The sequence below is a fragment of the Thunnus albacares genome, chromosome 12 (genome assembly GCF_914725855.1).
Source record: "Thunnus albacares chromosome 12, fThuAlb1.1, whole genome shotgun sequence".
NCBI classification, from domain to species: domain Eukaryota; kingdom Metazoa; phylum Chordata; class Actinopteri; order Scombriformes; family Scombridae; genus Thunnus; species Thunnus albacares.
This window is the reverse complement of record NC_058117.1, coordinates 24,015,820-24,031,968: the sequence shown is the minus strand read 5'-3', so window position 1 is coordinate 24,031,968 and position 16,149 is coordinate 24,015,820. Positions and strand designations below refer to the sequence as shown.

General features: G+C 38.6%; 1 protein-coding gene across 2 annotated transcripts; it reads left to right on the top strand.

Annotated features, from left to right (window-relative positions):
* Positions 1–1,113: 1,113 nt before the first annotated feature.
* si:ch211-106k21.5 (SLIT and NTRK-like protein 5) lies at positions 1,114–12,930 on the top strand. 2 transcript variants are annotated; one of them, XM_044369223.1, is made up of 3 exons: positions 1,114–1,516; positions 8,834–9,015; positions 9,091–12,930. In XM_044369223.1, exon 3 carries the CDS (start codon positions 9,093–9,095, stop codon positions 10,314–10,316), a length of 1,224 nt encoding a protein of 407 aa, XP_044225158.1. In that variant the 5' UTR covers positions 1,114–1,516; positions 8,834–9,015; positions 9,091–9,092; the 3' UTR covers positions 10,317–12,930. The 2 variants fall into 2 exon arrangements, with proteins under 2 accessions (XP_044225158.1, XP_044225157.1); XM_044369222.1 differs by lacking the exon at positions 8,834–9,015.
* Positions 12,931–16,149: the final 3,219 nt, after the last annotated feature.

Below are 16,149 nucleotides of genomic sequence, written 5' to 3'. Positions count from 1 at the left end.
TATTAATTTGGACAGCTGAAGCTTCATATTAGCTTCAGATAGACTTGTAAATACATTCTTGCACAGGAGGACTGTGGATTTTGTCCCCCATCATTTACATTGTAAGTGCTTTATGTAGGGATCTTATAATGGTCAGTATGAAAAGGAGGATGATTACGACAAGAAAAAAACTATTTCAATGTTCATCTGGGCTCCTGACTGTTGTTTTAAGGCAGACTTGAAAAACTGTGAACTTCTCCTTTAAGGTAACCTGTTTAACTGCTATGACTAAGATCTTTAAAGATAATTTGTGATATCTATGTATTTTGACGATCTATGATCTAACCTGGTTAAAAATGATCCCATGTGGTCACATGTCATCTAGTTTCATCACATGAAAACACGTTAATATCATAAATAGATTGGGGTGTTGCTGGACGTGAAGCAGTCTCTCTCTTTGTCAGCTTGGATGTGATACTTGACCTGCTCGACCAAACACACTGTCATCATATACACCAACACACCACTGCAGGCCGGCTAGTGCAAATACACAAAAAGAGGCACAAAACATATTAACAAATAGATACAGTAAATATGCACAGAGATCCACATTAATGAGTGCAGGTTCAGTGTATATGTGCCATAAAATGCTGAAAATCCTCAGTTTAGATTCAGATTTGTTCTCTGGTTATAATTTGCTTTCAAGAAAAGAATTTAAAAAATACTGTCAAGATGTGAAGATTTAGAAGTGTTTTGTTAGAGATTGCTACAGAAAAAGATCTTTTACCAAATTATGATTTGATAGTTTACATATTATTAAAGGGTAAAATAATAAAGCTTTCCTGAGCATTATATAAGTTTTTATGGACATTTATGGGAATAAAAGTGATTAAATTTGACCTTTACCTCTTTAAATAGGCCTACAGGCACAGATTGATCACAGAGGGCTTTACAGGTAATTCAGCTTCACTCAGTCAAACTGACACTGAGGAGTGAAAGGGACATGTGGACCCTCATCCCCAGAGGAAGTTAGGCTCTTCATGTTAAACCAGTTTTGTGAGAGTTCAACCACCAGATGGCGTTGTGTCACCACAGAGCTTCAGCAGGTCAGTTAAACTTTGTACTGAGCTCAGAGGATCAAACCTGTCAGAGTTAAACACATTTTACCTGAACACTGTGTATGAATAAACATTATTAGCACCCTCCCACAGACACAGACACATTAATCGCTTCTCTCCATTAACACACACAGGTACAGACACACACACACACACACACACACATAGACACACACACACACACACACACACACACGCACACACACACAAAACACTGGAGGCCGTCTTTCCACATTCCGCTCGGAGGAAGACACACCCTCAGATCCGGAGGAGGAGAGGTTCAGCCGGGCCAGTTGAAGGGATGCAGAGAGAGAAGAGACGCTTTCTGTGGGTCCTGTTTGGATCCTGAATAAGAGTTTCAGGGTCTCATGAGCTTCTGACAAAGAGCAACAGGTGGGCAACAGACATGGAAATCAGAGGTGAGTGGAAACGTTTTTTTTTTTTTTACGTGTATGAGCTGCTTTTTCATATCTCAAACAGGTGTACATTCATGTTTTGAGAAGTCTACCTCTCTTTTTAATTTCAGAAACACCATGTTTTTTGTAATTAACAGTTTGCATTTTGCATACGTGCAGTAGGAACTTTATTATGACGTTATGACGTTTATGCAGGGCTGTTGTCAGATTTCAGTCATTTTGAAGTGATGGGTGCAAGTCCTCTCCACGTGCATCCCCACGTCCCTAAACATTTAATTTATTATTAAAAAGGCACCTAAAAAGTGCATAAAATATCAAATTATTTTCTATTTATTCAGTCAAATATTAATCTAGTTTTTGTTCATTTTATTTACCTTCATGCTGAATTCTGAATCCTAAATGTTGCCTATTTTTAAGACAACAAGTCTGAAAATATGGAAATCAGTCTTTAAAAATGTGTTACAAATTCCCAGACAATATATAAACAACATGTCCTCTTTGTTCTCAGTGGTGCTGCAGCTGCAGCCCTGGTTTTACATACATATATTTTATGATGAGAGAGGAGAATGGAGGCCGTTATTTCAGAGGAAGCTCTGCTGCCAGAGAGGATGTAGCAACTCACATTGTTAGTGAGTGAGATCATGCAGATTTAAACCTTCTCGCTGGACACACACACACCCAAGAAAATCCTGTGTTTGGATGAAGGAAGGGCCTTAACGCCGAGACTCTGTGATGGTCAACTTGTGTTTGTTGTTTGTGGGTAATTTCAAAATCCAAAGATCAACTCAGGTGTCAATATTTAGGGATAATGTTTGCTTGACAGAAACCTAAAGAAACCTCAAACAAGGCAGATCTCCTCAGTCTGACCTTTAGCCTGTTTCTGTTATCAGACTGAGATGGGAATTTTGACTCTTCATGTCTAATGGATTAAGTTATCTTAACTGATGAATGCATGGAATTAGCAACTCATACAAAAAGCCTCACTTCATCTTAACTTAGCGTGTATAAAGGTGTGAACATTTGCAGCAAAGCATCCAAATTTAAGCAAATTATTAGCTATTTGCAACCACACAAACCTGAATATTTTCCTTTTCCTGTTTGCAGTGAGAGAGGTTTTAATATGTCATCTGTTGATAGCCATCAGTTAGAACAAAAGCTTTTCTCAGTGCAGTGCAGCATGCAAATAATTAGAGTTGTAACATAGGAAATGCTGCATACTATAAACACTGAGCCTTACAGGGGTTTATTTCACATAAAATAGATTTGAGATTATTATTGACACAGACACAGACACACACACACAGTTGAGCTATTATCGCCCTGATCTTCAATTCAGCAGATGGTTTTCATTCTTGTTTTATCTCATCTTCACATATTTTGTCCCTTTTTCTCTCTGTAAAGCATTTGGTGATTTTTAAAGGAATAGTTCAACATTTCTTGTCGAGACTTAAATGGGAAGATCTCACACTCACACACTCACTCACATGTCTGTACAGTAAATATGAAGCTACAGCTGGTTAGCGTAGCTCAGCATAAAGACTGGGAACATGGGGGAACAGCTAGCCTGGGGCTGTCTCTAACAACATACCTCCATCTTTGTTTAATCTGGACAGAAACTGAAGTGGTTTTCTGGCACCTCTTCACCTACTTCTAAGGTGCATTTCCCTATTTTCTCTTCTCCGTGCACCAGTTGCCAGGCAACCAGCAGTCACTCCAGGAAGTCACAGCCAACAAATAGTCCAACACATAACCCCCATAAAACAGTGAACTGTTGAATCGTTTTTTGATTCTTGTTCGAATTAAACAGATACAACCAGTGGTGGAAAAAGTACTCAGACCCTTTACTGAAGACTCACTGAAGAAGAAATTCTGCTACATTGGATTCATTTTCCAACTTTTCTCTCATCTTTTTGTTTTTGTGAAATATTAGAGCTTTGGGTTTTATTTATTTGAAACAAAGTTTAGAGGGGCTAACAACTTATAGACATCTGAAACATGATGAGACACAACTACACACTGATTTTATTTGAAGTTTGGGAAACTCTGGTTTAATCTTAAATAATACAGCATAATTAAGAAGCTTATCTTATTTTATGTAAAATTTTAATGAAAAGCAACTGAGGGTTATATTTCCATCTGAATTGTAGTGGAGTAGAAGTACAAAGTAGCAGAAAATTTATATACTCAAGTAAAGTACAAGTAAGTAAGTCAGTAAAATTGTACTTAAATATATGCCTACTTACTTGCTTTCCACCACTAGTTACAGCATGTCGATTAGTGAGCTTTTAGGTGCTGGTAGGTGCATTTTGGACAGAGCCAGGCTCACTGTTTCCCCTTGTTTCCAGTGATTGTGCTAAGCTAAGCTAACTGGCTGCTGGCTGTAGCTTCATATTGACTGTACAGACGCGAAAGTCAATCCTCTCATCTAACTCTTGGTGAGAAAGCAAACATTTCCCAAAAGCCAAACTATTTGTTTATATTTAAGGGTTCTTTATAAATAAATCTGACCAAAGATGATTTATGAATAAATAAATGCTTTATAATGAGGCCTCACTGTCAAAATCAACCAATCAGCATCAAAGAACAAGTAAAATATATGTTTGAATTAAAGTGATTTTTTTTTCAAAGAATATTACACTACTATTTAAGCGTGTTGTTTTACTCTTAAATCCCTTTGAAATACATTATAATTCATTAATCATTAATATAATATTCATTAATATAAAACTCTCTTCTCTACAACAACAACAGAGTTCACATGATCTCTGATGGTGCTTTTTGAACTCAAACTGTCACCTTCAACTATATCCACTAATTGGCCTTTTATCTGAAGCTAATGAAATGAGGACATTGGAAACATGTCCACAGTGTTCAGCAGGAAGTTTTGAATTCTCAGCAGTGCTGGAAGGTTTTCAATGTCAGGGTGATTTTTTTTTTATTTTTATCTATGCTGAATGAATTCCAGCACTCTGCTGTGTAGTTAAAGATCAAAAACTCTTATCTATAAGTTTGTACTCTGATGTTAATCTACAAGGGCCTTGTTTTGAGTTTTCTTCTCTGTGGAGCTTTTCCTTTAGGCTGTCTTTGCTTCTTCTATTTATTCCAAACTGCACAACTTTATGTGCATCAGAGAGGTTTTTTTCTCAGCAAAGATCTGCCTTGTGAAATACTACTGGCTATATGCTGAATCACTACAGATATCAATCAGTTTGAGCAGCAAACAGATATTTTTTTAATATAAAAATGTCAAAGGATGTGGATAAAAATGGGTAAAATATACAGTCCAGAACAGATTACCTCCTCCATACCTGTCATGTCTCACCCTCCGACACTCTGTCAAACACTTAACATGTTGGATATATTAGATCATCTCTACAAGTAACAAAACGTTGCTCTGGGAGCAGAGCGTTTCTTTCCTTTGACACACACTTCCTGGATTTGTTTGAGAGGCTCTGCTGATATTTTAAGTCAAGGCTGAAAATCCAACTCTACTCCTCTTATTTCCAAGTTTATCTTTTTCGTTTGTTTGTGCCTCTTAAAGAGTATATCCCATAGATTTATCACATACAGTCAAGTAAAGTCAGTTTTCTTGTGATGGAGATGCTATTCATATGTATGATGTTTCCTGAGGCTCTGGAGGAGTTTTGTCAACTCTGAGAAAATTATTCGGTTGACGTCACTCGAGTATCTCTGCTTTGATTTGAAGCAGCAGGAATTATGTCCATATTGGACGATTCACATCCATTGCCAATGCTGGAAGTAGTGTGGAGGTCGGGTGGTGGATGGGTGTGTAGTACCAGAGACGGTTTAGAAATGAGATGGCGCTCTTAAGAGTAATTTCCTGTATCTGTGTCACCTGGGTTTCACCATTGTCCCGCTCCTTTAGGAGGATAGCGGCAGGTCCTGACTCTATTCACTCCAATGTGAGAAGTGAATGTGAGCACAGATTATGACCGATTCTTTCGCCGCATAGTCACCAAAGTAAATATTGGACCCATTTTTCACAAGCCACATATCTTTGAACAGTCTGACATTAAAATGGCATTTTTCAAACAAACAAATCAGGAGAAAATTAACTTTGTTCGAGATATATCACTGTCTCAGAAACAAACTCTCGAAAGCATCTTTGGTAGTACGTCTGACTTTCATGCAGGAGACCAGATTTAGTGTTTTTATAAACTGTAACCATTATCTTTCCCTGATATTAGCCATGTGTTGTAGAGTTAGTTGCCTAACCATACCATAACTATAATTTATTAGCCTTAACCATGATCTTTTTTAATCTTGACCATACTGTTAGTTGCTATGTACAGATACTGAAGAAAGTGAAGATATTCAAAACATTTGCATTGGACATAAAAAAGCTGTTGTTGAATGTAATCCAAGGTTTACAGAATTGTCCAATATCAACATTCTTGTTTGGTGATATGTTAGGCTTGTAGACAGCACATAAACAGAAACAGAGCGCCTACAAATTGGAGGCATTGAGTAAGAAATACGTAGGCGTTTACAAGGAAAGGAGTGTCTGACAAAATAAATCGATTGGTTGTATTATGGGAAATGTAGAGTCCAGTGGTTTAAGGGCTTGACTCATACATACAAGAAGCAAAAAGTCAAGGTGTCTCAACCGTTGCTGTTGGAGACCATTGTGTTGTTGATCTGTTGCTTGCAAGACTCTCAACTTTATGGAAGTGCAATACTAAATTGCTGGAACACCCCTTTAATCTTTGTCTCATAGCAACCTAAGACACAGAACAAGAGGTCTAGGATGAGGTTGTCAGTTAAACAAAGAAACAGTTTATTAGACATGAATAAACACTTAGTCACCTCTTCGCAGGTGAACTCAGAGGACAGATACGAAAAGGTCCAGAGTGCAACCATAAAGATATTGAGGAGACAGATATCACTTTCACATAAACCTTTACGCCAAAATACAGGGTATAAATACAGTAACAAAACATCAATACTCAAACCCAATATTGACACTAAATGCCCCACTTTCTCCCCAAAAAGCTGAATATATGGACATTAACCAAAAAAAATATGTGGACATGGACCGTTTTTTTCAGCAAAAATATCCAAGTATATTGAGTTTTCCTTGTAGCCACACCTCCTCAGTGTACCCATTATTTTCTACATTAATTGTCTAATTGTTTGGTCTATAAATTGTCAGAAAATAGTGACAAATGCCCATCAGGCCCCAAATGGATATATATTTAAAAGTCTTGTTTTGTCCAAATCACCAGTACAAAACCCCAAAATATTCAGTTTTCTGTCACAGATGACTAAGAAAACCAATAAATAATCACATTTGAGAAGCTGGAACCAGTGGATTCTTTACATATTATCTTAAAAAGTTACTTAACCAATTAGTCAAACAAAGAATTGATTGTTTTAATAACTCCAGCAATTGATCAATCAGTTAGAATCGTTGCAATTTCAGCTGTTTTTGTTTCTTTTTGGTCATTAGTTGTGATAAGATTTGTTGGGATTAGTCAATGAATTTGATTTCTGCATCTTTAAAGACTTGCAGTCACGTCTGAAGTCTTTTAATCTCCTTTCTTGCTGGCGTTACAAAGTGCTCTGTGTCATCAGCAGGTAAAGTAAGGTTGATTTGTGGTTAACAACAGTTGTAGATGATCACACAGGCTCCAGCTGACAACGGTGGTCCTGCTTAAACCCTCCACTGGTAATGAATTGGTCCTGTTGTTGGGGAGTTAGCACATTCCTGCCTCCTCACTGTAGAGAAGCTTTCCAGCCCCTATTGTAGTGGATGAGGAAGTCTGATGTCAGGACCAAACACACTCATTCTCCCTCTCTGTCCGCCTCTTCCTGCTTCACATGTAAGTCATTTGGAAAAGACAGGCCTTGTTTACGTCGACCACATATGCTTTTATGTTTAGGCAGCTTCAAGAGTTTTAGGAAGTGACCAGTAATTAGTTGATTTATGTCTCCAAGAGAAAGGTTTCCCATATGTTGTCATGTCACGCTCTCCCAACAAGATACACAGTACAAATGAAACCTGAGATTAAAATAGTCATGAAGGGGTAATTTCTACTTCATGAAATTACGGTAAAATTCACCTCTGGAGCTTCCTGGACTGTAGTTAAAGAAGCAGCATGTTTGAGGTTGTGGCCACCATGACTCTACCTTTATGGTTCAAGTTATAGGTTGCATTTTTAGCAATGCTACCAGCTTGGCTCCAGGGATGGTAATGTTGGTCTGTCAGTCGGTCCACCACTTTGGTCTGCACTGAACAGGATCATTGGATAGCTTGTCATGAAATTTTGTACAGACATTTATGTTTCCTGGAGAATAAAGCCTACTAACTTTGGGGATCCCCTGACTTTCCCTCTAGTGCCACCATGAGATTAACATTTGTGATCCAGAGTGAACAATCTGGATAATTATTGGATAGGTTACCATGAAATTTGATAGATATATTCAAGGTGCCCAGGCAGTGTATCCAAATCTTTTCCACATGAACGTATATTAAAATTCTTGGTGCCTTTTTTAACTGCATAATTACATCAAAATTAAATGTCCTGATGGTTTTGGTGCAAAATTTTTGCAAACGGTTTTTATAATGTACAATATAATTACATTCTTTGCATGCCAGCTTGTAAGCTAGCATACTAAACTTTCCCAGATCAAAAGTACATTTAAAAGGGTAGGGCATCCTTCAATTGCAAGGTGATCATATAAGGGAGGAGAGCTCTTTCACAACAAACATTTTGACTTCGTGACAGGGAAAGCTCAAGTTTAATTGATATCGTTAATGATGACGCAGTTCAAAGTTCTTTACAGGGGAATAAAACAATAAAAAATCATAGATACATTCAGATAACATTGACTGTATTTACACAGTGTTATCGCTCTGTCGCCAGATTTTGGATGAATTTGATAGAAATGGCTGTCTTGGCTGTCACTTCAAAAATCAGTCCAGCTGATAAACTGGCAGCTTGTCAGATAATATGGAGCTAAACCATTAAGCAATTTGTGGAGCAGGAACAGAATAATAAAATGAATTAGTGGGCAGGTAGCCAATGGAGATATTTAAGTGGTATGATTTAATTTTTTTGTCCTATAATCAAGATACAAGTGTCTGCATTTTGAATAAACTGAGGCTACTGAAAGGCTTTTCCAAGATGCAGGTTTATTGAGTAATCTGGATAAATCTTTTAAAAATGGTCCAGATTTGAGTGGGTTTATGTTATCTAGATAACCTACAGGCTCCAGCCCTATCATTGAGTAATGTTTGTTCAGCTCCTATCTGCCTTCACGTGAAAGTCGTAGTAGCATCTGTTTCCTCTCCCGCAGCCAAACATTGGACTCCTGATCTCCAGTGACCTGTGTCACCATGCCAACTCCTATGATCCTCACAGCAACCAGGAGTCCTCAGAGAAGTTGCTAGGTTTACAAGCCCATTTACATCTCTGTGAGGCTACATAATCTGGATCCCCTCCAGCACTGAGAAAGACAGAGAGAGTCCAGGAAGGCAGGTAGGGCTGAGAAAAAGACATGATGAAGTTACATTTTCTGAGCTGTTCTGTCTTTTACTTTATTTTGTGTTTCAGAGATGGTTTACGAGTCGGGTGTCCTGCTGCTTTTCACATTGCTGGTGAAGACGAGACTCGTGGGTGGATGTGTTTGTCCAGCAGCCACTGTCTTGTCCCAGTTTCCCTCTGAGGTGTCTGCTGGCGCCTGCTGCCTGAACTACTCTGGCTCTGCTTTCAGCCATGTGCGTTGGTCTGTGTTTACCAATGAGACAAACATAGAGATACTTGATCTCTCCAACTGTAATATCACTTCTGTTGATATGCATGTCAAAGTGGCCTCTACGCTGCAGAAGGTTTACTTAGATCATAACAGACTAACAACATTGCCAAGGGAGTTTCTGGCCAGCCAACCTAGCCTGATGGAGGTGGATCTGAGTGGAAACCTGCTTCAGGAGCTTCCTGAGGGCTTTCTTCAGGACTCGGACAACCTCCAGAGGCTTTATCTGCAGGGAAACCAGCTCCGCTTCCTCCCCGGCTCTGTGCTGCAGAAGCCCAGCCTTAAAAGGCTGGAGCTGTATGGAAACCCCTGGGACTGCTCCTGTTTGTTACTTGAGGGCCTGGAAGAAGGCAAGCAGGCTAATAGGACCACCAAGCTGCAGGATCTTGTGGGGAACCTAACCTGTGCCTCTCCCAGGAATCTGGCCGGCAGGGTCGTGTGGTCGGCGAGGCTTAGTGACGTGTGCCGCCCAGCTGGCCTTACCGCGCTCTTCATCGTGCTCCCCCTCCTTATCCTCTCCGCCTTGGTGCTCTGCTGGTGCTGCGGGAGGAAGAGGAAGAAGAAAGAAGCACCTGTGTTCAGCACCTCAAAGAAAAGAGCCTCCAGCTGTAACGGGCAGAAGCATCGCAGCAAGCAGCCACCTGGAGCAGGTGAGCAGTATAAAGCTGGAGGCGGTGGAAACGAGGGGATCCTGAAGAATCAGCTGCTGCTACGCCCGGCATCCGCCCTCCTGGGCAGCACTAGAGACATCTATGAGGAGGTGGAGATCAAGCTGGGCTCCGTGGAGTCTCTTCCTCGAGCCTCCTCCTGCTGTTCCAGCACCACGGAGGGGAGGCAGGGCTCCCAGGAGCCCGACAGAGCCAGCAAGACGGAGCTGGACACAGTCAGTGTGACAGAAGTGATGAAAGACTCAGCTGACAGGGAGAAAGCTTACATGACCCAGTCCACTGAGTACTACAGCCTGGTGCCAGGTATCGAACTGGAGGACTCGGACCACGGCGAGTATGAGAATGTTGACCTCTCATGACACCATCTCAACAGACTAGATTGACATTTTGGGAAATACATTTATTTGCATTCTTGCTGAGAGTTACAAGAAAAGATCTTTACTACTCTCATGTGTGTGTGTCCCTAAAAACCTTCTTGTTAAACTGAGGGATGGATTTTACATGAACACATTTTCTGCTGATTTTGTTATTTCAAAAAAGATGGGTTTTTTGTATTTTTGGTTTGAAGGGGGTTAGACTCAGATGGAAAAAGGAGGTTGTCTCGTACTTCTATGCACCAATCACAATTTGGCAACATTTAAATTATAATAATAATAAAATGATAATACATTTAATTTGTACCACACTTTTCATTCATAGTAAATCTTTAAGTGCTACAGCATAAAGAAAATAATTAGAGTTAAGATGAAAAAGGCTTCCTGAATAGAAATGTGATGACAGTTGTTGGTTGTTGCATTATGCAGGGAGGACACTGTCAATTAATCTGATCAAAACACACCCACACACTCAATGTCAATATGTGGTTTTACAGGGAATTATATGCTGTAACTATTTCTCATCAAACAACAGCCTAAAGCTGAGAATTCCCAGAGCGTCTTGAGCTTGACGCCGCATAGAAGTGCTGGATAAACTATTGTTTGTCAAGAGACAAACAGTATAAAACTCCTTTTTCCATTTCTGTTTATGTACAAATTAAACAAACGAGATACAACTTGTTAATTTGAGAGTTAATTTGTGAGTGTTGGAAGGCAGATTTTTTAACTATGGGCAGTCAGGCTAGCTGTTTCCCTCTGTTTCCAGTCTTTATGCTAAGCTAAGCTAATCATCTCCTGACTCCAGCTCCATAATCTTCTCATTTCATTATCGGCAATGAATAAGCATATTTCCTAAAAGTTATTCCTTTAAAAGCACTGAAGAGAGACAGTATGTGTGTGTGTGTTATCTACTGACACAGAGACAGTGTGGTTCAACCACTGTAGTATCACAATGTAAGAGGAAGTGATTTAATCCGGAGCTTTTCCTGTGGGACCTGAGGAACGCAGTGACGGTTTGAAAGGGAGGCCCACTTTTTTTTTTTTCTCTCTCTGGAAAAAACTAGCAATTTTAAAGACACAATAGCACAAAGACGTTTATTTTATTTAATGCTGCACTCCATGCAAATGTACACTTAATACTGTTTTCAAGCCTATTACAAAAACAATACACATTTTTGAGTTACTGTATGTTTTGCTTGCTTATTCAGTCCCTCTGGGAGGTTTTTTTTTTGTGATTATTGCAGCCAAAAATGCTTGATTTTGCAGTGCTATTCTCAAAAATTGCGATACAATTTGTGATGTTTTATGTGCTCTTTTTGTGGTAAAATTGCAGGAATTGGGGAAAATAATGTGACAATTGGTCCAAATCACAAGCAGTCTGTTGCTTTGACCATTTCATGTGGAAAAGTTGTGATAATTTAGCAATATTGCGGAGATTTCTTGAATTTCAGTTTATTATTGAGATCGCAAAATTGCAATTTCCTGGAGGGACTGGTTATTCCAAGTCATGCAAGCTTTTCTATGTACTTTCCTTTGCCTCACCCATGTGTGATTGTTATATGCATTCCACTTATTATTTTGCATACATGATGTTCTGGATGAGACTCTTTCACTTGAAGCTGCGCAACCAGAAATGTAGGTGCTGAACAATGACTAATCCCATTGCAACGCTCACAGTTAATTCATTGCGAAAGGTGGAATGTAAAGCTTAGATGAGAAGTCTAAATTTATATTGTCAAGCGCATGAAAGGATACTTACTCTTGTGTGCTTTCCGTCACATACTAAAATGTGCACATAGGTTGGAAAATGCCATAGCAGTCAGATCTAAATGCTGATGAATGCTGGTTTAAGATAAAAATCTCTGTAGTGCCGGTTCAGTAAACTGAGATATAGTGCACTTCTGAGCAGCGGTGCTACAACATAATGACACTGGAGAGGAGACCTACTGTACACAAAAGACAACACTGAACATTGGGGTCATCATGAAGGGGCAGAGACTCGATCGTTATCTAGGAAGTGGAAAACAGACAGACGTCTCACTTCTCACACTTGTTGGCTTTGAATACTAATTGGTTCATGTTCAGTGAGAGTGGGAGCAGCGAAGGGTGTGGAACTTCCTGGAATGAAAAAAAAAATTGAGGCATATTTTCCAGACGGGTTTTCACATATTTTCCATCAAAGCTTTATATATCAATGATGTAAGGTTTACTGCTTTCCAAATGCAAATGCCTTTAGGTCAAGACACTCAGAAAAGTGTAGCAAAAACATGATTATACTGAGATAAATGAGTTTATGATGGATTTTGTAATTTTGTACAGTTTCTGCTCAGACAAAAAACATGAATTCATTGTAAACAGGGCCGTAGCTACAATAAGGGACACTGATGTTATGCCTGCTGTATGCTTTTTTCTTAGTTGTTTTTTTTTTTTTTTTTGCGAGGGGGGGTTAATGTGCTGATGTTTTTTTTTTCCAACCTGGGAGGATCAAATCCTCTAATTGACTGTTCACTCAATCCCGCCAACCTGTTGCTACGCCTTTCAAGCTTTACCAGGCAGTTCATTGTCATAACAGTGGCAGATTTATCACTCAAAATTCTAATTAATTTTAGAAAAAGCAAAAGCAGGCTTCTCATTTCTACAGTAAGCAGCAACTGTAGATTTTCCCGGCTAAAATGGCAACTGTTGCTACCAGATTTTATCAGCTGTAGTAGTTAGGTTAGCTCATTAAGCTAACATTAGCTCCATGAGTTGGTTAAAATTGCTGGCTCTAGCTGAGTTTTTATGTAACACTCTTCTAAAAGGAGTTAAATATGCACTTAATGGCTACATACATGATTTTGTGCTAAAAGACTGAGGCTAAAGCTAGCAGGTTAAAAAAAAAATCAGCGTCCTCACCGGTTGATAATCTGAAGAAGACAAGGAAATGACAGTTTGTTTATGTATTTCAGTATAGAGCTAGTTTGTCCAAGTATGTATAATGATAGAATATTTAACAATCCCTGTTTAGCTGCTTAACAGTATGTTTTACTTTTAACATTATGAGAGAAAAGGAACCATGTGTTTGGGAAACGTGCTGTCTCAGGTAACATTACCAGGTTTGCTGGAGTGTGAACTTCCCTAAAACCAGTAAAAAGCCGTTAGAGATGCTAAGTGCTAACGTTAACTCCGATAGCATCCATTTGCATACTACACAGTGAATGTGCTAGTGATGAGCAGAGCTTTTTAAAACATAATGTGTAACTAACACCACAAACTATTGTAGATTTTAGTTAGTTTACCATTGAAGCTAATGTTTGTGCAGATTAGCACATTGTTTAATCAATTCTTCACACTTTTTAAAAGGACACTACGTTATCTGCGCTCACTTCAACATGAAACGAGAAATCCAAAACTCAACAGACCTGCCTCGCCTTGTTACAGTTGCTAAGCTATCGTTGCATAATCCAAGTTCATGTCATGGGAGCGGTTTAGCGAATAGTCAGTTAAAACCTTATGGCATGTATTTTAAAAGCTGATTCCAGTATTTTTAGACTCAATATATTTAAATTTGATTACTGTTGGGGCCGACAAAATAATAAATAACAGCTTCACCATTTCTCCCCTAGAATTTAATTCCTGGCAGTTTGGAGAAGATTTCCTTCTGGGAAATAAAATGTACAGAAAATGTATTATAGTACTATTAAAAGTACTATTAGAGAGATTAGTTAACTGAATAAATAAAACAAAAAAAATTCCAAATAACACTAAACATTTAGAGACCTTTTTGATTTATGGTCTAAATGATCTAAGGCTCTATAGCTATGGTCCTGATTATGAAGTTTGAAGTGAAATTAGGTCTCTTTGAGTGTTTGACGGCAGTTTATTTTATCTTAAATGCTGAACTATCAGCTACTAAATAACATCCTGTAAATAAAATGGGAATACTGGTATAATATGTAATAAAAGCACTGACTTTAATTGTTGTGTTTATACGGGCAGATGCACTATCTTTATTGTTTTTTTGTATGCAAAATGTTTTAATATTGTTGAAAGAAAAATAAATGCTCTTTTCAAGAAAGAAAAAAGAAAAACAAACTGGGTTACTGTATTTTTTGAGAACATGCTCCAGATCTTTTCATTCGAGCCTTTTTCCTGCGGCCTCTCAGCTCTTTCTGCCCTGACAATGACCCAAGTACCTGAAATCCAACTTCTCTTTTGAGCTCTAATTTCACTTCACCGTGGGAAGTTGTAATTACCGCATTGGGTTTCCCAAACGATCAGCACAGAGCTGCCCTCTCTATCCGGGTTCTCAGAGGTCTTAGCCCCGACCAGTAGATCCAGTGGCTGAGGACAGGAAATGACTAGACAGGAAAAAAAAAGTTGTTGGAGTATCCCTGGATGCTAATCTGGGAGCGTGTTTCATCTACATCAAGATCACAGACCCACCATTGTCTCCAGATCTGATACAGAGACCCAAACTGTAAAGTACAAAATCCTGACTTTAGTGAGACAGTTTGAGCTAATATTAGCATAATGTAGTCTTTGGGGTCTGTTTTTGTTTGTTTGTTTGTTTGTTTGTTTGTGTTGTATGTTGTTGTTTTCATGGGATTTTAAAATATATGCATGGTTGTGTTTAAGAGTATGGTTGTATTTTATGTATGAGTATGAATGTTTTGGTGCATATGTGTATGTAGATATATGTTATATTTTTATGATTACAATCATGTATAGATATATTTCTATTTTTATTCATGTCAATTCTGCTTCTATTCAGTCATTAACTGTGAGCATGAATACTAATATATAATATAATATGCCGCTGTGCCATATTTAAGCACAAGAATAGGAACAGAAATGGGAATAAATGTGCTTTACAGACAACATAAAAATAGTGTTACTGACAATGATCCTCACTTTAGTAGATGAGGAGCAGTGTAAATGGACCTACTTGCACATTATTAAATATGTCAGATGTTCTTTTACTGTTTTCTGTCAATAGAAGAGCCTTTGGGTGTCTGTTTATAAGATAAATACAGAGGCAGGCAATGAGGCCTCAGGGCTGAGGCTGCAAACCACGCTGCACATCACAAGAGTGTCATCTAGTGACAGGAACAGGAACTACTATTTGTCACTCAGGCAAACACGCTGGAATACTTAATTGTGATAAATGCATAAATCTATTGGTAATAACTGCAGTAAAAGTTGAAGATAAAACCACAGTGAGGCTCATCAGTCCACTAGAGAGAAAAGGGAAGTCCACAATAATCTCCTGTCTGAGCTCTGACGGAGGATAGATGTCCTCATAAATATCCTGTCGGGGGGAGAGCAAACAGAGTTAGAGGATAAAACACGGCTGGAGAAGAGAGTCTGATTTACAGTGAACTGCTGTAACGATGTGAAACGCAAACATGTGAGTCCAGCACTGCAGCCAATGACAAAAGCAGAGAGACAATTGGGATGGACGGTCTGACAGGTCTGTATCACTGTAAAGACGTTTGTACTGGTGTTATCACAGGCACTGAGGGGACAGTAAATAACGCTGAAAAGCCTCTGCTGTGCAATCAATGTGTGTGTCTTTTATTTGATTTTCTACGGCGAGGCATCGGATTCACCTAGATAACTGTAAAGGACATGTTAACAGATATAGTGTGGATTCTAAGAAACATGTTAATATCAAAATACTGTTTTCTACCTTCTTGATATTATTTATTTAACCAGGAAACCTGACTGAGATTAAAAATCTCTTTTAGCGTCCTGGCCAAGATAATAGCACTGTATAGAAAATAAAACATACAGATTTCAAAACACAGACTTACAGTGAATTAGATTTTTTTAAAAA